The sequence below is a fragment of the Calypte anna genome, chromosome 7 (assembly GCF_003957555.1).
Source record: "Calypte anna isolate BGI_N300 chromosome 7, bCalAnn1_v1.p, whole genome shotgun sequence".
In the NCBI taxonomy this organism is placed as follows: domain Eukaryota; kingdom Metazoa; phylum Chordata; class Aves; order Apodiformes; family Trochilidae; genus Calypte; species Calypte anna.
Window position 1 is genome coordinate 20,273,139 of NC_044253.1, and position 21,997 is coordinate 20,295,135.

General features: G+C 37.2%; 2 protein-coding genes across 4 annotated transcripts; both read left to right on the top strand.

The window, feature by feature from the left end:
• Positions 1-826: 826 nt before the first annotated feature.
• BBS5 (Bardet-Biedl syndrome 5) lies at positions 827-13,250 on the top strand. 3 transcript variants are annotated; one of them, XM_030454393.1, is made up of 13 exons: positions 827-958; positions 2,509-2,591; positions 3,384-3,449; positions 4,962-5,011; positions 5,658-5,785; positions 6,631-6,766; positions 7,736-7,831; positions 8,261-8,323; positions 9,318-9,452; positions 9,540-9,620; positions 11,445-11,468; positions 11,579-11,668; positions 11,910-13,250. In XM_030454393.1, the coding sequence occupies exons 1-13, from the start codon at positions 897-899 to the stop codon at positions 11,997-11,999; spliced, it is 1,104 nt and encodes a 367-aa protein (XP_030310253.1). In that variant the 5' UTR covers positions 827-896; the 3' UTR covers positions 12,000-13,250. The 3 variants fall into 3 exon arrangements, with proteins under 3 accessions (XP_030310253.1, XP_030310254.1, XP_030310255.1); XM_030454394.1 differs by lacking the exon at positions 11,910-13,250 and having other exon boundaries at positions 11,579-11,680; XM_030454395.1 differs by lacking the exons at positions 827-958; positions 7,736-7,831 and adding an exon at positions 983-1,060 and having other exon boundaries at positions 3,388-3,449.
• A 1,057-nt stretch (positions 13,251-14,307) lies between these two features.
• On the top strand, positions 14,308-21,941 carry KLHL41 (kelch like family member 41). Its single transcript, XM_008505129.2, has 6 exons — positions 14,308-15,499; positions 17,855-18,012; positions 18,102-18,209; positions 19,030-19,215; positions 19,981-20,127; positions 20,949-21,941. The coding sequence occupies exons 1-6, from the start codon at positions 14,387-14,389 to the stop codon at positions 21,058-21,060; spliced, it is 1,824 nt and encodes a 607-aa protein (XP_008503351.2). The 5' UTR covers positions 14,308-14,386; the 3' UTR covers positions 21,061-21,941.
• Positions 21,942-21,997: the final 56 nt, after the last annotated feature.

Sequence of the window (21,997 nt, forward strand, 5' to 3'; positions counted from 1 at the left end):
AAGACAGGGAGATGGCTCAGTTACCCACCTTTCCCAACCACATCACAGTTATATTTGGTCCCTTTTTTGTGTAAGCTTTCCTCCGTTGCCATAGCTAGCAAAACACATTTTAAATGCAGTTAAAACACAAACACATAATTATATGAGTATACCAATCAGTATACCATATATATGAGGATGAGTATACCAACAGCTGGAATCACTAAATTAAATTAGTTCATGTCTTAAGTGTTCCTTGACACCTGTTGCTCTCTGAAAGATGTCTGATTTTTAAAAGCATTTAGTATTTTCATGTCTTTCTTTTTAAGAGTTACAATCAAAACATGAAATGCGATAGTTTATTCTTTATTGCCAAACACTGTCATATTGCCTTTTGCATTTATGCATTATATATGATGTATTTCCAGATATATGCTTAAAAGCTTGTATCTAATAAAACATTTGTGATTTTACTGCCAGGATAGATAACAGATAATGGTACCTTTACAGGACTGAAAACTTACATCAAGGCTAACTCACACTTCTGCCGTAATGCGGTCCTGACAATGCAACTTAATTTCTGCCACAGCTCTTAATAAGGCTGAACACCTCAGACTAGGCACTCCTGCGAGTGAAACCCCGTGACCCTTTTTGTTTGGGGTTGTGGCGTTTATTTGCAGAACAAACGGTAAATTTCAGCAGAACTCAACAGAAAAGGGAACAACCCCCCCTCACGCCCCTCTCCGACCAGGCCGCGCTCAGACCGGGCCTCAGGAAGGGAAGGGCGGGGCTGGAGCAGAGGGGAGGGCGGGCGCCCCGCCCACGCGCAGGGCCGCAGCCAATCACCATCGCTGCTGCCCGCGGCGCGAGACACCACCCCGGTTGCCACAGCAGCGCGCGGGGCGGCGGCGGGAGCCATGAGCGGGGTGCTGGACGTGCTGTGGGAGGACAGGGATGTCCGGTTCGACATCTCCCCGCAGTGAGTCTCCCGACCACTCCCGCCTCCCAAATGCGGGATGCCCGGGCCCCGCTGGAGCCTGCCAGGCCAGCAGTAACGCGGTGCATGCTGGGAGCCTTCCCAGTGCGGTGGCGGAAAAAGGCCGGCGGCAGGGAGGGGCTGGGAGGTGGGGTCGGGTCCCTGTGCGGGGGAGGAGAGGAAAAGGAAAAGCGAAAGGTGAAAGGCAAAGAGAAAAGGAATGGGAAAGGGAATGAGAAAAGGAAAAGGAAGGGGAAAGGAAAAAGTAAAGAGAAAAGATAAGGGAAGGCACGGCCTCGGTGTCCGTGCCGTGGTGTTGCCAGCTCGAGTTCACGGAGATGGGCGGGGGCTGCGCAGCCCCCGCGGGGCCAGAGCTGAAGGGTGCTCGGGTTACGCCTGGAGGAGGCAGCGTTTCCTCACGGAATCACAGCACAGTAAAGGTTGGAAAAGACCTCTGAGATCATGAAGTCCGACCGTCAGTCTTACCCGAGACAGAAAACTTCTGCTCTGGTTTCAGTGGCAGGACCCTGCGTAGCTGTTGCAGTGTGCAGCTACGATTCGGCAGCTGATGGGTGATGATTTTGGGGGTGGAAGCTGAAAGTTGCATTCTCACGCTTCACCTCCCTCTTCCTCAGTGTCCCCTCCTGAGAGCACCCCTTGTCCCTCAGGCACTCTGCCCGCAGTAATTTTAGAAACATGAAATTGTACATTGGATGTTTAAGCAAAGATTTTCTTCGTTGTAGGAAATTGCAGTGTAGAATTGCAATGTCAGAGCCTGCTTCCATGTTTTCTTCAGTGCTGATGTTACTATTCCTGTTACCTCCTGTTTAACACCTTATCTACTTTTCTGATGATATCTTGTTGAGTCCATACGTAGTTTCTCAGTCCTAATCTCCAGTAGTATCTCGTGGAATCCTCCTCTGGTTAATGTACTTTGTTTCTGTCATGCAAATACAAAGAAAGGTTGTGGCTGCTTTACACCATACAATTAAAATACTGCAGAATTTCATACTACATATGTTGTTAGGTAATTAAGTGGTTAGAACCAGTTAAATCAACCAAAAAACAAACAAAAAAATCCAAAACAAAACAAAAAACAAACAAAAAAGCAAAACAAGAATTTTTATTTTTAGGAAAATTGATATTTCCATTTTCCATTGATATTTCCACTCCCTGTGACCTAAAAGTACAGCAAGAGGCAACAAGCTATCCATTAGAAATTACATGAATGCAGCTTTTTTACTTTTCCCTCCCATTTTCACACACTTTCTTCCTGTCTGGCTATATGGTTTGCTTGGTGACACTTGCTAGATAGATAACATATTTACTTCAATAGTAAAGATATTCATATTTTTCACATGCTAGATGTAGTGTTAACTATTTCATAGAGGTAACAATTTCAGGTATATAACGTTGATTTGTGTTTGTGTGCGTATGTGTTTTTTCAGTATATGATGCACTAAGCAAGAAAGGAGACAGGAAAACAAAGTGATGCAATACAAATGGCCTTCTTTTGGAGGTATAAACTTTTTTTTTTTTTTTTTTTTTTTTAGACAAATGAAAATGAGACCTGGAGAGGTCCTTATAGACTGCCTAGAGTCTGTCGAAGATACCAAAGGAAACAATGGAGACAGAGGTAACAGCACACTGATGGAAACTTCTCATATTTAACATCTGTAGGTTCATGGAAGCCATGTCTGGTTTCCATTGAACTAGGTATCCATGTTCTGTTGCAGAAAATAGATCTTACTTATTTCACAAATCCGTCTCCCTGTGGAGTATTTTCAAATAGGAATTCTTCTTAAAGATTGTGTCAAGGTTATAATCTTGTCTTAGAATTTGTTTATAATTGAAAGCTTTGTAGGAATAATCCATTTATAAATATTGGTGATCTTTTGCTCTAATCCTGTTTAATGCTTAGTTTTTCTTAACCTGGTTTAAACTGAATTAGTAAGGAATATATATATAGTATACAAAGGCAGGAAGCTGCCAGCTGCTGAGATGACCCTGTCTGGGGTTGGATGTTCCACTGTACAGGACACAGAATCATAAATTTGCATGTGACATAAAGGGGTGAGGTTATTAATGTGCTGCCTTCCTCTTTGCCTCCCCAGAGCAGTTCTGCACTGAGTGTGGCCACATTATTACCATAGGCAGGTGCATGTGAAATTAATAACTGTTCTTGGTTTGATTTTGAGGAATGCTGGTTAAGAGATTGTTTCATTTGTTCCTTGCTGGATTTTCTCTCCTAGCATTCAAAACTATAAAAAATGTGTTTAGTGATTTTTCTGTTGAGGTGTCCTGTGCCTATCAAAGGGAAGGACTATTCTGGTGTTTCAAAACTAGAAGTAAATATGTACCACAGAATGGAACATTTAATTTAATGGAAGTTTTTCAGATTAAAAGTATCTTCACTCTTTATTTCCAGGTAGACTGCTTGTGACAAATTTGCGGATTATTTGGCGCTCATTGTCTTTGCCCAGAGTGAATCTCTGTAAGTATCAGCTTCTGTTAAACAACTGTAAATTTTATGTTTTCTTTGTGGTGGCATGCTATTCTTCCACAATAGTATTGATTACAGCACAGAATAGTATAGTTCTGTGGTTCTGTAAAGTCTGAAAGAAACTGTTACTAGTGAATATCTTTGTAATATGTGAACAGTTATTTACAGCAAAGTATTAGTATTCAATGTTAATTTCTCAGAAGCTGAAGAGTACTTCAGACATATTGGTCATTTTGCCTGCATGGGATTCATTCATTTCCTAGAGAAAACAAAAGTCTGAGTTTCTTCCCATCTTGTGTTACTTGTACTTCTGGTTATCACCTGTTTATTTTGTATTGTCCTGCAGTTTTTATTCACTGCAAGTATCTGTCTTCCCAAATGTACTATTTTAAGCTCTGAATAAGCTATTAATTTTAACTGTATGAGTAACTAGCAGGCCTTTTCATATTTAATTTAATGAAACAGGGACATTTACTTTGTACCAAAATTATTTCCAGTGTTCAGCTCCCAATTGCCAGTCAATGTTGAAAATCTGTGTTCTATTCATAATGTATGACTTCTTCCTGCTTGCTCTTGTGCATTTGTTATCTCTTAGATGGATGCACATACAAGTGAGTGCACATGCATACTGCTACTTTCATATGTATTTATAAAATTAAAAAAAAAATTGTGTCCATATTTAAGTTTTAGAAATAACCCTTTTAGAGGAGATCATAGGTTAGACTTCCTTGAGTTTCTATAGGGCTTTTAGAGTTTAAAATACTCTCTGGCTTTTAAGATAATGTATTATTTCTCCATTAAGGGAGTATATAAACAGAAGAAAATTTTACTGGGTGCTATTTTTGACCACTGCAGTTCCTTTTGGGTTTAGAAAATTTATCATAAGCAACCTAGGAAATAGTTTTGGTTTTTTTCTGGTATCTTGAAAAGTATAATTCCATAAAGGCTGAATATTCTTATCTACATAACTGCTACCACATCTGAGTTTTTGGAAAAGCAGAATCTTCCCAAAGCAAATTCTAGTTCTCCTTTGATTTTTTTTTATTTGTTTGGAACTTGGTTGTGCTACTGTTGGTATCTGTAGCAGGACTGTCACTGCATCCAGTTGTTCTAGAATGAACAGCTGGGATTTTTTTCTGATCTTATTTTGTATCAGAACAAAGGAAAATTCTGATTAGGAGCAGTCAAACAGTGCATCTGCTCCCAGAGTGGCTGTGGAATATCCTTCTTTGTAAATATACAAAACTGAATTGGACAGTCTCCTGAGCAGCCAGATGGATTTGGTGCTACTTTGAGAAAAGCACTGGAGCAGACAATCCCCCAAGGTCCTTCTGACCTTAAATTAGCCTTTGATTTTGTGATGAGGGCCCAGACCATTAACCCAATGTTTAATACACAAATAGCATCCAAAGTCGTGCCACAGGATTCAATATTGTACTTTGTAATTTTGACTATTATTTTTTCTTGTTCTCAAAACTTCTTTTTTTTCTCCCTTTTTTTTAGCTGTTGGTTACAACTGCATTATAAACATAACTACAAGAACTGCCAACTCAGTAAGTTCCAAAACCACTTTTTAAGAGAGAAGGAAGCTGTAGTTCACTGTTTATATTTATTGCACTATATCAACAGTAGTCTGAAAGTTTACTTGCAAGAACAGTAATGGAACAGTAATGGAAGTTCAGGTTTAAAGGCTGTGAGGGAATTTTACATTTCCTTAGAATTGTGTTTTCAGTCAGTTTCCTAAGGCAGTAAAACTAATTCAATCACTGCTTAGTGATTCTTCTGCCCTCTAGCTAAGTCAAGTACATATTATCTTGTGTCTAAATTTAACAAAGGTCTGTAGAAGCACTAACTTTGTGCAAGAAAGCTCTCAAATAAATATCCTGAATTACTTGCAACATTGAAACCATGTGATTGTCTTGCAGCAAAGAAGTAGCAGGGAGATGAAGAAGGTTCCCTAGGCAGCCACATGGTAACAAAGCCAAAAATCTCTATCATGATATTGTAAATGTATAGCAGCAGGTGTCATTAGTTCTACTGTTGGATGAAACTGCTTGTTTCCAAAAAAAACTTGAGTTTGGTTGAAGACAGTAGTAGATCAGGGATAGAATCAGGATTATGCCTTCAGATATACTATACTATTTAGAACAGTCAAACTATTACATTGTCAAAATGTTAAATTTCATTTTTTCCTTACAGAAATTACGAGGGCAGACAGAAGCTCTGTATATATTGACTAAATGTAACAATACACGATTTGAATTCATATTTACCAATGTTGTCCCTGGGAGTCCCAGACTCTTCACTTCAGTTATTGCTGTACACAGGTAGCATACTTAAAATAGTGTTTGTTCATTTACAAAATTCAATGAATCAAATATGTGGGATCACTACTGCTGATGCACTGAGTGCATAACTGCCTCTATTTAAACACTGAAAACTTCCAGAAGAGGAGAAAACAATCTCTGGAAGGAAGGGAAAGAAGTGTCACAAATTCTAGTAGGTAACTGTGCATAATGAAAATTAATGTATATTAATACCAGACACTGATCACAGTTTATACACAAAAAAAAAATACAAAAGGACTAATTTCTGTGTTCATTTTCTCTTTATAGTTTCTGTTTATAATTACCATAATTTTGGACCATGTAATGGAAATTAGTTAAAACCAGTCAAAATTACAATTGATTACAAAACAATGGATATTTCCCACCTAAATGTGGGAATGAATATGTGCATAATATATCACCACAGGTTCGGAATACTGACATACATATATATATAGGATGTCTGTGCCTTAACCACCACTGAAAAATAAAGAAATTTTGATGTCTGTACTATGTGTAACATGGGACCCTGGAAAATTATCCTTTGCAATAGAGGCTGGGAGTTGATTGTCTATCTGAAGGAAAATAAAAAATATACATATGAAAAATAATGCAAAAAAAATAGATGGCAAAACCCAGCCTTTTAAGTTTGAAGATAACTTCATCAAGGAAAGCTGAAATATAATGGTTTACATTTATGAGTTTTAATAGTGCTCTCATTTTTTTTCTTTTGCAATGTGGTTGTAAGCTTGAAATATATGGTCTTTCATGTTGGGGCGAAAAAAAAACTAGTAAAGATAATAGAAAACAGTGAAATAGCAACATGTATTTTTTATTTTTTGTAGAGCTTATGAAACTTCTAAAATGTATCGTGATCTGAAGTTGAGAAGTGCTTTGATTCAAAACAAGCAACTGAGACTATTGCCACAAGAAAAGATATATAGTAAAATCAATGGAATTTGGAATTTATCAAGTGACCAGGTATAGTGACAAATGAGACTACATTGATTACAGCAAATTTAAAATGTTTTGGCTTTCATCTAACAATTATACTACTATACTTGTGTAACCTCAGTGGAATTACTGTTGATTCATTTTGTCAGCTGATGCTGCAGAGAAGCTGATCCTGTATATTTGCTACTCAGTACAACAAATTCTCTTTTTGGCAACCTGAAGCCTATGTGACTCAGTTAATATGCAAGGAATGAGGTACACAGTTCCTGTTAAAAAGATACATTTATGAGTAAAGCTGTTTCCCATGTGCTCTGCTGAATATTTGTATGTTTAGGTGCAGCTTTCACTATAGTTTAAGACTGTGTTGTCTTTGATTACTGGAAATTAATACTGTAATTGGAATCTGTGTCTTAAAGCACAGAAAAAACAGACTTAAGGGAATAAATAAAAAACATTTCTGTAATTTTACAGGGCATTGAAAATATTTCTCAATGCCATGGAACAAAATGGGAGCTGTTAATTCTGTCAATGCAATTTTAGTCTAGAATGGAAATAGGATCTATCCTGACAAGCAAAAAAGTTCTTTCCTCTACATTCCCTTGGCACACATCTCCACTATTGCCTAAGTTTAACTCACATGCCATTATAATTACACTGTGTGCCAGTTCCAGAGCTGTACAGTTAAGAACAGTCTCAGAGGTTTCATATACTCCCATGAGTGCTGTGCTGTGATATGATCCTGCTTTGCTGCAGTAATAGGTACTCCCAGCAATTTTTCACCTGTCGTTGTATCCTTTAAATATGGGATCTTCCTTCCTTGCATTCAGTAGAAGCATTTTGAATGGTTTTGGTGGGGATTTTTTACTTGAATTCAATTTTATGGAATTAAATATGAAGTTGTATCCTGCTTGTGTTTAAATTGCTAGTAGTAATCATCACATTTGGAAAAAAGGCTCAGTACTTTGTAGCAGTTCTAACATAACTTTTCTTTAACAGGGAAATTTGGGAACATTTTTTATTACAAATGTAAGAATAGTTTGGTATGCGAATATGAATGACAGCTTTAATGTCAGCATACCGTATCTACAAATTGTAAGTAACTTAAAACAACCATTTTAGAAATTAAATGGCAGGGTCAAGTTTTCCCACAGTCAGGAAGGAAGTTAGTCTTACCAGCATCAACCACGGGGTGGTTTGGGTATTTTTCTGTACAGATTAATTGGGGACTGGGGGCTTTCATGGTAGAGATGTTGAAAGTTAGTTGTATTTCCAATTTTCAAACTATTTACAAGAATGCTTCATGCTACCTACATACACTGGGATTGATGATCTGTGAACCGAATGTTCAGAAATGAACTGTTACCACTGTTCTGATAAAAACACTTTTCCCTGAGGCTCAGGGGTTTAGATTTGTAATGCTAAATGGGAGGGAATGCTGGTAGCTCAGCTTCCAGAACCAATAACTGTAATTAGTACAGTGTTGAAAAAAAAAATTAACAGTTTTTACCTTTTTACCATTAGCGTTCAATAAAAATAAGAGACTCAAAGTTTGGCTTGGCACTTGTGATAGAGAGTTCTCAACAGGTAAGAAGTTTTAATAGCCTTTTTTTTTTTAATTGGTTACATCTCTGTGTATAACACTTCCCTAATTTTTAAATGCTACAGGGGTACTTTTAAGGTACTTTGATTTTTCCTTCTGTGTGTCCTTTTGAAAACAACTTATAAGACCTCTTTGAACTGCTTAAAATGTATGTTAAGGTCATTATGAGTATATTAATTATGATTTCTCTAAGTGAAACAGCAATAGGCCAGCATGACAAGTTCAAGTAAAGTAAAATATCTGTTACAAAAGAGTGTCTTAGTGTCTTCTGACAGTTCATCTTTGGAATCTAATTACTTCTATACTTAAGACCACTTTTTACTTGTGTATCTGGGTTGCTTTAGGAGACAAAGTTATTTTTCTTCAATTTGATCATAGGCAGAAATGCTGTTATGATTTTTATTTTTTTTAAAGTTCAGCTACCTTTATTTACTGGATCTGAAAGCTTTTTTAATAATAATATCAAGATTTAACAAGACTAAAAATTTGCTTAGTAGCTAGGAATAAATTATTAGTATTACTTCTGAATTTCTCCCACCCTTGTCTGCCTTTGTTTTTCTGTGGAAGAAGTTTGTTCCCCATTTATACAATAGACATATAATAGTTATAATAATATAATATAATATATATTATATATTATGTAATATATATTATATATAATGTAATATATAGTATATATAATATATATACTATATAATATACTATATTATATAGTATATAATATATATAATATAATATAATATAATAATTGACAATACAATATAATAGTTAGAATAACTTTGCCATTATTTTTATTTCACTCATGGTTTAAGTAATAGAATGAAAGTAAGATAATACCAAAATTCAGGTAGTGTTTTACCAGCAAACTGAAATTTGCTATTGTTAAACTGCAAATACCTATCAAGATCTTTTAAATAATAAGTTTTCTAAATAATAAGTAACGCCAATAAATATATCGTCTCTTTTCTCTGTATGTAGAGTGGAGGATATGTACTTGGTTTTAAAATAGAGCCTGTGGAGAAACTACAGGAGGCAGTGAAAGAAATTAATTCACTTCACAGAGTTTATTCATCTAACCCTATATTTGGAGTGGATTATGAAATGGAAGAAAAGGTACACCACTCATTTGTTTTAAATTAGATACAGTATTACATTATATCAGATATGTGGGTTTACTCACTTCAGTGTTCTAATTTGCAGCCTCAAGCTCTTGAGGACCTTACAGTGGAGCAGGTTCAAGATGATGTGGAAATAGAATCTGAACAAACAGATGCTTTTGTGGTAAGCTGCTCCACAGAAAACTGAAAAATAAATAATTCTTTATTCAAATGTAAGCTGTGTACAGCTGTAATCCCCTATTAAAGATAAGCCACAACTGAATTTCTATGTTTAAAATACACCTACACACCTTTCATTCCAAATCCTGATTACTCCAGGAATTTATTATAAATATTGATTTTTAACTTAAGAACAAAACAGTATTCAAAATAAATAGCAGTGGATATTTAAAGTAATAGTTGTGTGTAGTTTCTGAACACTGATCTTAAGATCAGAAATAGCTTGAAAACCAGCAGTGTAATATAATCAAATAAGTTCTATTAAAACAAGTCTTTCTTCTCTTGGAGCACATTAATAGGTGGTGATACTGTATGCTTAACATCCATCTAAGATTCAAACTTGAAAGAAAACTTTTAGAAACCCAGCAATGATTTTGAGTCACTCCTGACAAGCTTTCACTCCAGGCAATAGCAGTTTAGAAAACGGTGCTAGTATCTGCCTCCTGGTATTTCAGGAAAATTTGTTTTTAAATGCATTTAGTTGCTTGGCCTTCCCTCTAAGAACTTCCAAATTTCCTGTGCAGTCCAGTAATGCTTTGCTGAATGATTGACTGGACAGGGAGATTGCACATGTTTTCAAGTGCTACTAGAAACATCAACAGTTGACATGTTTTCTTAATTTCTCCAGAGAATTTTAAAAATTCTCTGGAATTCGGTAAATTAGCAGTGCTAGCATCAATCTTCTTTCCAACTTCTTTTGTTATCATTTACTGATGCAGATGAGCTCTTACCTTCTTCCCTCCTTTTTCCTCACTTTTTTTTTTTTTAAATGTTTTGTTTCAGTCTCACCTCTGCTGAAGACTTGCATTAAGGGTAGATTCTGTTTGCTATGTTGGTGCCTTTGTCACCTGAATTAAATAACTATGCTTTGCATGTTTTGAAACAAAACTGGAAGCTGTAAATTATTACAAGGTGGCTGCTACAGGAGACCTATAAAGTCCAGGACCTAAGGTGTGGCTCCACACCAATATTCCCTGACGTTTCACAACTCCTGTGCTGCTCTGTAGAATCATGTAGAGCCTGAGATACAGCTGGGCAGGTAAACACTTTTTTTGCTGCCCCTCAGCAGTCCAGAAGGGCAGTGGAAGGAGGATCAGCCTCTTCTGGGAAAATATGGAGATATAGAGCCTGATTGTGCAAAGACTTCTAGAGCTGTGGATGTTTTCAGAGATCTGATTTCCTGAACAGCTTGAGCCTTCATTTATACACACATACAGAATGGGAAATACCATATCTCTTTCCCCTATCTCTGCCTGAGAGTAGAAAAGTTTTGTTAATTGCTCAGTTACTCTGTGTTCATTTCTTAGATTATTATTTTAAGTGAACTTTGATATTACTTATGCATTTTAAGTTAGTTTTTGAAATTCATTAATAAATGCTGCTGCACATCAGGTAAGATATGCATCAGGTAAGATGCTGTCATTTTTCCTTTTATTCCCTATAAAGTATTTGTCAGTGTAACAAATGTAACAAGAAAATTTTACCATTTAAAAATCTTTGTTTATTATGATGGAAAATTCAAATACTGGTATTTAATGAAAAAGAACATAATCACTAACTCCTGTTAGAATCCTTTTGTAAATTATTTCAGCATAGGAAGAAACTGATCTTTTTTACAAAACAAAAATTAAAACCACATAGAGTGGTTTGTTGAAGAAATCTTGCTAAACACAGTTTTGAACCCAAGGAATTACTAGCAGATTTTGGTTTTAGACTGCTTTTTTTTTTTCATGGTTACAAGTTCTTATTTTATTTTATTTTATTACAGGCTTACTTTGCTGATGAAAACAAGGTAAGAACATCTTTTTTCACACTAACCAATTTGTGTTGTTAAAATGAGATAACAAAATTAAAAAGTATTTTCTGCTTTGTTTTCTTTCATATCTCCTACACTCAAAAAAGCAACATGATGGGGAGCCTGTTTTTTCAGAAGAACTGGGACTTGCAATAGAGAAGCTAAAGGATGGATTCACACTCCAGGGACTCTGGGAAGTAATGACATGACTTTAAACAGCACAAGTTTGTTTCCTTAGCTAGGAAAGGTTTCCAGTTTTTACTGGGCTTGTGAGATCTATAGAAGTTGTGATCTATTTAGAAATACCAGAGTAGCAGAGAAAGAACTAAGAAGCAGGAAAATATTAGATAATATGCCCTCAGGATAGGCCATGAAGGAAAAATTATTCAAAACCCTACTATGTGTAAAAGTGTTGTAATTCTTACATTGTTCCTATAGGTAGTGGGAGAACAGCCACTGTGGAATATTGGCAGCCATGGGTTCCACACACCTGAGAGGTCCTGCCCTGTCTCTGGTCACAGGGTGTGAGGACCCCAGAAGTCCTTCCCCACTACATGCATGTCAGCTGCCATTTTTTTTCAGCTGCCATTATGTAAAATTTCAACCCCCTGCTTTCATAGTGGTTGGTGATTTGCTGATAGTGGGTTTTGACACACAGACCCCAGGTGTTTTCAAGCATGCAGTTGGCAGGACCAGCCACCCCATCCTGCTTCCCCCAGAAGGTTGGCCGAGCAGGAAAATTCTTTCCCTAACAACACAGAGTCTGCCATGGTGTTTCAGCCACCATTTTATGGCCAGTAGCTACCATTTTTTTACAACTTCATGGCTCATGTGTTTATATACTGCCCTGTGATTGGCTGCCAGGACCAGCCACCCAATGCCATTTTACCTGGAAATATGTCTGAAAAGGAAGCTTCCTCTTCCTGCCTACATGGAGGCTGCCATTTGTGATAAGGCAGTGTGTGGTCCCTTCCAACCCTACCCATTCTGTGATTCTATTCCTGTATTTATACAGGAATATAAATATAGTTTATATTTACTTTCCCATTATGATTATGTGTAAAGCAAATTTCTATAACTTATTTGGTGCTGTGCAACACAGAAAAACTAACATATGCAGATTATTTTGCATCCAGGCATATTGGCTGTGTTAATTCCAGTGATGTTACTGCTAATTTTGATAAAAAGCATTCCTGTTCCAAATACTGGTTTTAATGTCTCATAATGTTGTTAAATGTTCAGCACGTACCATTCCAGGTTCTTAATTGTAATTCAGATATCCTCACACAGTTTTTCTTTCTTTTTAAAATTTTTGTTGGCTAGAGCACTTTTTTAAAGAAATGTTCTACCAAAAAATGCCCATATAAATAGCTTCTCTGTCTGAGTCATGAGACCTTTATGATGTTATGTGTTAGAGAGAAATGAGTCATTTGTTCTTTAAAGGAAGATGCAGCTGTTACGTTTTCTAGTGAGATAAGACCTCTGTGCTATTTTCTGTAAGTGGAAAAAGTCAAATGAGCTCTCCTCTCAGCTGTTGTTTTAGCAGCTGACTGTTGTAGTAAAGTAACTGTATTATGAATTGTGATGTTTGTAGAAAACCTTTCAAAGTACATATTTTAATGAAATACTACCTATATTTCAATAAAGTTCAACAATGTTATACCTCACTATAGATCTGGCATTCAGACAGCTGTGTTTTGCTTCTGTTTCCTTACATTCAAAAAACATTTTACTGTATGAATAAAAAGAGTTCCTTATATAGGCAATATGCAGTTGTTCATCAACATACATGAAACAATTTAAAATTTCGTATTTGTTTTGGATCTATTTTACCACCTTGAATAAAAAATCTAAATGTTCCCTGTCTGAATTGTAAAACCTTCAACATACGCATATTTTTTTTAATTCACATTAACTTTTCAAACTACTTGTCTAATTTGGGGGTTTTGTAGTTCAAATTCAGGGTTTTTTTTAGTTTCTTGGGGTTTTTTGTTTGGGTTTTGTTTTGTTTGGATGGTTTTTTTAATGAGGCATCCATTAAGTAACATTAACATTATGTTTTCTCTCCATACCTCCTCTATGTATTGTTTTTTTGTTCAATTTAACAGTATTTATCACCGTTTTTATCATAGTTGAATTTAAAAGGATCAGTAATGTCTACAGATTGTCTGAAATTAAAAATTGTGCTTATTAAGGGGAGGTGGAGACTTTATTTTTGAAAGCAGAACATTACCCAAACTATGGATATTTTATTTCTAAATATTAGGGGTTTATTTACAAATAAATATAACCAAATTGATACCAAGAAGAAGCTCAAACTGAATATCAAAGTCTTATTATCAATATCTGAAGGAACAGCAGATGTGATAATGGAATGGGTATGTAAAAATATAATCTTAGAACACAGATAATTGATGCAGTGTTCTGCATCAGTTTTAGTATCTTTAAGGCTGCAGCAATGAGATGAGTGACTGAAAGAGCAAACACTAATTGCAGCTGATGATTAATAATATTGCTATTTCAAAGTATTGGTAATGTATATTTATTATCTTGGTCATAGCTGTCTCAGTGAGGGTCAGATTTTGCTGTCCTTACTCATGTCAAATAATGTCTTACGTTGGATGTAATCTCATAAATTCAATGGGGAGAATGATGGCAAAACATGACCATAGTGACCAAAAGCAACAGTTGCTTCTTTTAGTCTCTGACAGCTGCGAGAGCAGGTTTTTTTTTCCCAGACCATCCATTCTAAATTCCGACCTGTTTGAGTATGGACCTATATTTAGTTAGCAAGATTAAGTTGCAGAGGCTTCAGGCAGGGCAAAGCACATTGGTCTGCCTTTTTTACGGACAGACCTTTGGGCAGACAACAGCTAAAGCTTTCTGCTCCCTCCCCTTTCCCAACTGTTTGTGAAATGGATTCCCAAAGGGAACTCACTGAAGAGCTCAGACTTTATCAATCCACCCTTCTTCAGGATGGCCTCAAGGAACTCCTTGAAGACAAAAAGTTTATAGATTGCTCTCTAAAAGCTGGTGACAGAAGCCTGCCTTGCCACAGATTGATCCTGTCAGCATGTAGCCCTTACTTTCGTGAGTATTTCTTGTCTGAGCAAAACGAAGAGGAGAAGAAGAAGGAGGTGGTTCTAGACAATGTTGACCCCAACATCCTGGATCTGATTGTCAAATATCTTTATTCAGCAAGTATTGATCTTAATGATTCTAACGTACAAGATATTTTTGCCTTGGCCAGTCGTTTTCAGATCCCTTCTGTATTCACTGTGTGTGTCTCCTATCTTCAGAAGAGGCTTGCTGTTGGTAACTGTCTGGCCATCCTTCGGTTGGGTGTTCTGCTTGATTGCCCAAGACTTGCATTTTCTGCCCGTGATTTTGTCTCAGATCATTTTGTGCAGATCAGCAAAGAAGAGGACTTCATGCAGCTTGCCCCGCATGAACTTATTTCAATTATTTCACCTGACAGCTTAAACGTAGAGAAGGAAGAACTGGTATTTGAAGCAGTAATGAAATGGGTCCGAACAGACAAGGAGAACAGAGTAAAGGGCCTGGGGGAAATTTTTGACTGCATACGTTTTCGCCTTATGCCAGAAAAATATTTCAAAGAACATGTTGAGAAGGATGATATAATTAAAAGCAACTCAGACCTTCAGAAAAAAGTAAATATTATTAAGGATGCTTTTGCTGGAAAACTGCCTGACTCTAGCAAAAGTACAGAGAAGTCTAACAAAGGGGAGGTGAACGGTGATGTCGGAGATGAAGATTTACTGCCTGGCTACCTAAATGACCTTCCCAGGCATGGTATGTTTGTCAAAGACCTAATTCTTCTGGTTAATGACACTGCTGCAGTAGCTTACGATCCTCTTGAAAATGAATGCTATCTAGCAGCCCTGGCAGAACAGATTCCCAGAAATCATTCCAGTATAGTCACCAAACAAAATCAGGTCTACATTGTCGGAGGACTGTATGTGGAAGAGGAGAACAAGGATCAGCCTTTCCAGTCATACTTCTTTCAGGTATCAGCTTTACAGTTGTTGAAGCAGTAATAGCTACTTGTAAGAGTTACTGAAAAGTATTTTGAGTCTTTGCAATGGAGTTGTCTAGTCTCAGTCGAGAGAAATATTTATAGAGGGCTATTCCTGTCTCAGATAGATAAATGAAGCCAAGGGACCTGCATCTTCTCTTTCAAGATCAAGCCCTTGGTGAGATCTCAGAAAATATTAGAAGGATTAGTATAGTACATCTAGATACTGGCTTTTTTTGTTTAAAACACAGATATTTCATGGTACAGATGCCTAAATTTAAGCCTAATATTTTTGTAAAATATTTTCTGTGAATTTCTGTGAACATCCATGAAACTTGAGTGCTTAGCTGCTTTAGACCTAGAGATGTCTTTTTTTTGCATCTGAAATATCTTTATGATAGCAGTAGTGTGCATATTTTAAATGCTACTTTTGCCACTAAAATTCCAGAAGTCATATCTACATTTGAAAGTCTAATGGCATTTTACAATTTAGAGGTGGAAAGTTGTTTTCTTGGCAAACTGTCAACGTCAGCAGACCAAATACTGTGTCTCAGCTGAGAAAATAATTTTATATCTCTGTAAATATGTAAAAATATAGGACAAATTAATACAAACTAACTTCCACAACGTATTTCGGAAAAAGAGCAAGATGGCAATTTGGCATGCTTATGCCAGAAGGCAGTTCTGTTATGTTCTTAGCTAACTGGTTACATGCTTTGGGGGATATCTAAGCTATTCCATCATGAATTACACTGCTGGCCATGTCCTGTCCTCAGGCACATTTATCTAAGGGAGTGAAAGTAGGTCCTGTTCCAATATGAAGTAAATCGGAGTGATAAGCAGTGAATTTTAAAGCCTTCAAATATTAAAAAAATGCAAATATTGTGTTATTGCAGTATGGCTCACTGTGATTTCACACACAATAAGAGTTGGTTTCAGGCATTTGGTATACCTATGAGAGCTGTCTTAATTTGCTAGAGAGGTATTAGCAGTGTTTCATTTCCCTGTATAGATGTAAAACTCTAATCACAGAAGTGTAAAGCTTGTTACAGATGTATTCTTCCAATAGAAATACTGTGTTGATGTAAAAAAAAAAATATAATCCAGAATTGAATATTTAAGTCTCAGGCTACTAGAAGGGGGCCTCTGAAAAACTGAAACTTAAGACTGATATTAAAAAACTGATGTTTTCAGAATCCTGCTTTATATATTTGCATACATTTCCTGAAATCCTGCTCTCATCTGTCATCTTTCAGCTTGCTTGCTGCTGCCAAGAGTTAAAATATTTTCTGCATTTCCCGTGTGGCTGTTGTTCCCTCTAGAATGTTAATGTAGTGCCAAACTGATTTTCACTTACCCATCTCCCTTTCTCCACCAGTGAAGCACCTGCTGCCATTTTACTGGGTAGCTAGCAATCCAGAAGAAAACAAAGCTGCCACAGGCTCAAAACCAGATGACAAGTTTATTCCCTGTCAACAGCAGATATATCAACTTTGAGACTGATTCACTAAGCATGCTGTGATCTGTGATAGGTACATTTTCTCATCATTACCCCACCAAGATCAGCTACTGGGGCAATCTATGTCCATGAACTGAATTTCACTGTTGCAGTAAAACTTCCTGTCCAGTAGGAGTGGTCTGTCAAATCCGGGAGATGGGTTTTTACAGGGAGACCTTCACTGTGGAACACACTTCTGGAGAAAGGTTGTCACTGCAATAAACCCAACTGTGATTACTTAGAACTTTCTCTTGCTTTCTACCAAATGCCTTTACACTTGTACAAATTCATGTTTTACCTTCTCTTCCTATACATAGTAAAGCAAATCCAGATGAAGCACCACCCCTTTTGCTCTAGGGATTGCAGAAGAAATATCTGTGCCATTTGCCACATTGTGTTTTCCTGATTTTTAGGAACAGTGTGAGGATGTCTGGCACCTCTCATTGTAGCAATGAGCACTGCTGGCTAAATGTGTAGGGGTGGAATGGCAGGAGTGTCTGCTTCCTGCATGCAGGGAGAACTGCAGCTTGTTTTTTCCAGCATGATGGAGAGGGACCTTTAAACAAGGATGAAGAGCATAATGAAGGGACAAAGAAACTGAGAAGTGAGGGTGAGCATGTGCAAAGAGAGCTGTGTAGTATTGGCTCTGCTAGGTCACAGCACCATCAAGTGTGGCTGGGTAGAAATCATCAACCTTTAGCTGCTCAAAGAAGGGCAGGTTGCTCAGGCAAGCAAATAAGCTGTACATAGACACTGAGTGCCATTAGATTGTTTTTGTAGGACAATGTTCATTGTGTGGATGTTTGCCATTTGCTTTTCCTAACACTCCCTGTTCTGATGCTGTTTCAGCTGGATAGCATTGCTGGTGAGTGGGTTGCCCTTCCTCCACTGCCGTCAGCCAGGTGTCTCTTCGGGCTGGGAGAGTCAGACAACAAGATCTATGTAATTGCAGGCAAGGACCTTCGCACTGAGGAGTCTCTAGATTCAGTATTGTGCTATGATCCTGTGTATGTTTAAAATTTAATTATCCCCACTGAGGACATGTAAATAGCCCATTGTTAGCTGAAAGAGCCTAACAGTGACATTCTTGTTCCAGAGCAATGAAATGGGGTGAGATCAAAAAACTACCCATCAAAGTATATGGCCATGCTACTGTCTCAAACAATGGACTGATATATTGTCTTGGCGGAAAAACTGATGATAAGTGAGTCTCATAAGTCTTTTCATGACAATTTATAACATTATTTGGTTGGTCTCGTATATGTCCTCACATTCAGAAATCAGGGTTTCCGGTTTTTTGCATCTCTGGATTAAAGTTGCTAACAAATTGGCAGAAGGCAACATGTTATCGTGTATCTTTCTCATGATATGGTAAAATGGCATATAAAATCCCAAGTAGTTATTTTAGTGACTTATTTCCAAAATAAATGCTTACTTACATTGCAGACACATTAGTAATAGATAGCTATGAGGACTCTCACTGCAAGTAGTATTTCCTTGCAGATGAAAATACTTAGGTGACATAGAATTACTGTCCCAGTTTCTCAAATTTTCTGACCTTTGATGCCTGTTACACCTGAATAGGTATAAAATTGGGGAAATCAGTTTTTACTCACTGAGGATGTGGTTGTAATTTATCAGGGTTTGTACAGGGGACATTTAAGATACAAGCTTGTCAAATCAGCCAAAACAGCAGCAAAATCTTTCTTTTAAAACCTTTGTCATGCATCCTTTCTCAAACCCATCTGAGTACAATATGCTGGGAAAGGATGTTGCCTTTCTCCTGTAAGGTACAGTGACATTGCTGTCCTGTGTAAGCAGTGTTTGACATTTTACTTAGTTCTATGTATGTGATCAATGCTTTGTAGACATGCAAAGGTTCCCAGAATAGAAATAAGAAAAGATCTTATTAAGAGGAAAGAGATGTTATACATAAACCCACAGAATCCACTTCAGTGAGGCATCACTTGGAACAAGCCAAAAGTTCATCAGAAGTGATCCCAGGTTTTCTTTTTCCTCCTCAGGAAATGCACTAACAGACTGTTTGTATACAATCCCAAGAAAGGAGACTGGAGAGACCTGGCTCCAATGAAAGTGGCTCGCTCGATGTTTGGAACAGCCATCCATAAGGGCAAGGTTGTCATTGCAGGTGGTGTCACTGAAGAAGGCCTTACTGCATCTGTTGAAGCTTTTGATTTGACGACTAATAAGTGAGTGTAGTATCCAAGCTGGTTTTAAGTGTTTTATCACTTAGGCTTTTAGGAGCTCTGAGCTAAGAGTCACAAAGTTGTTCAGGTGTCTGCACTCCCACTGCAACCCTTGGTCTACATTCACATCTTCAGCAGCAGCAGCTAAAACAGCCCCTGTCTCTGGACATTTTTCCTGCCCCACACACATTTCCTGTGCTAGCTTAGCTGCATTGCAAACACAGTCAAAGAGCTCATAACCCATCCTCTGATTTTTATGTATTTCTTTTTTAAGTCTGATTACTTTCCCAACGCAGTTGACCACACAGCCGCATAAACAGATGTACTGGGATAATAGGGGAGAAGTGGGAGAAATGGGCAGGGGCCACATAGTCTGGTTGAAATAGTACAGGCACTAGACATGAAACTTCATCAAGAGAAGTTTACAACCTACTTTAAAACTCAAATTATGTCAATGTTACTTGAAATTGGGTAGGTGGGGAACAATACATCTGTAGAAAGGAGATTACTGATGATGGGACCAGGAGAACTCTAAGAGGCCATCTCTGGAAAGAGATGTCACCAGGGTGTGATGCTGTGACTTAAGACTTGTAGGAAGTCCCTGTGGGTATGGAGACACTGAAACTCACTGCTGATATATCTCAGAATGTTTTATTTTTACTAAAACATTCACTCAAGCAGTCTTTGGTACCTCAATTTATGTAACCCAGAAGCGTATTTTTAGTGTGTTCGCTTCAGAATATTGTGTGGTTTTCTTTTGATCTTTAGGTGGGAGGTTCTGCCTGAATTTCCTCAAGAGAGAAGTTCCATCAGTTTAGTCACCCTAAGTGGAGCTTTGTACGCTATTGGAGGCTTTGCCATGATTCAGCTTGAGACTAAAGAATTTGCCCCCAGTGAAGTCACTGACATATGGAAGTAAGTTTAACTTGATTCACATTTTCCTGGTGAAAAGCTCTATCTAAAAATTGAGGGTTGTAGAAACCAGAGGGTAAAAGTAGTTTTCTGTTTAATGCTGGAAATGCACCACAGCACAGGCTGTAAAGTACCTTTCAACAGCTTGCCAAAAAGAAAAATAAACATGATATTTGGATCTAATGACTGCTTCCACCTACTAATAATTGATCTCTCTGGATCATGATCTTCAGATTTTTTTTACTGTTTAAAAGAGCAAGTTGCCATATCTCTTGGCAGGTTTAGCCTTTTCAGTATTTTGTGACTTTCTTATATAGCAAAGCCTGTGTACACAGAGGTCTGTACATATTCATTCATGTTTTAATAATCCAACGGGTAATTGTTCCAAGAGAATCAGAAATGCCTATCACCTAGATAATATTTTAACTTTAATCATGGTTGCAGTGATGAAACAGCACATCTCTGCTGTGACTCTTCAGCTGCTCAGGTAAACTCAGAAGGATAGGAAGGATTCCAAAAAAACCACTTTTGTAAGAATCTGAAGGAATTCAGAAAACGTACTTAAGACAAGGAAGAAGCTTATACAGGTGTAATTAAAGTATGACACAGGTCAGCAGTAAGCTTTAGGAACTAGGAAAACTAGGAGAACTGACATCTTGAATTCTGTTCTGGAGGACAAAAGCACCCTTCTGTGGCATCCTTCAGCACATGCTTGCTACAAGCCTTTGCAATGTGTGGACTATCCTCCTTGTCATGTATGCATGATGAAACATCAAACTCAAATTTATAGAAGTAATGTTCTGACCTGATTTTGTTATATGCAGGTATGATGATGAGAAGAAAGAATGGATTGGCATACTGAAAGAGATCCGATATGCTGCTGGAGCCTCCTGCCTAGCTACACGCTTAAACCTCTTCAAGTTATCAAAACTGTAAACAAAATGCTGGAAAATGTGGTATGGTGAGGGAGTTTTGATAGGCTCTTCTGGGGTTTTCTTGCATGACAATGTCCCCACACTGTACAGAGTTTTATAGCAGCATACTAGTTGTACGTTAACTGTTAAATAGTTCATATATCTATCCTAGTCTTAAGATATTTACTAACTAATCAGCAACTCAATTCTTGCCACTGTTTAAAATCCTGAGGATTCTGATCAATGTTGATTAGAATAAATGAAGATTTCAGAGAGAACTCCATTTTTCACTCCATGAAATTGCCAATAAAACTAAGCAAGACTTCCTTACATTTAGACAATCCTCCAATCAATGCCTATGAATTAATTGTTAAATAACTACAACTAGTAGGTAGCTAATTTTATTCTAACTGTTTGTATAGCCTGGTCTCCCCATTCAGCAATGTATGTAAATCCTGCATTCTTCAGATATATCTAAAAATTTTTTTCATTAGAGCCTTCTTCCAATTTAGGTTGGAACTGAAGTGCTTATCAAAAACAAAAGTGGGCTTATACTACATGGCCTAAGAAATGTCAACCTCAGCCAAAGCTGTTCTAGTAGCCACACATGAGGAAAGACAAGAGAAGTTCATAAGGTTAATAACTCTATTGTTTCATCTACAATGTTTAGGCTTCTGGTAAGAAGGATTTTCCACTTTTTTATGCTTTTATATTTATTTCCAAAACTATTTTATGGAAATTGTTCTCAGATATCTGAGGCCATTATCAAGCATCAAGCAATCATAAAATGTCCTAGAAGAACTGATAATCATCAAATACCTACAGCAGAGAGGACATTTCAATCTAATAAAGAGTTGGTGCATTTTGATGTTAAAACTTATTAACAATTAAACTTTTGTTTCTTTTGTGTCTTCTTTTAGCCATCAGCTCATTGCCAGTATTATGCAGACAGGACACAG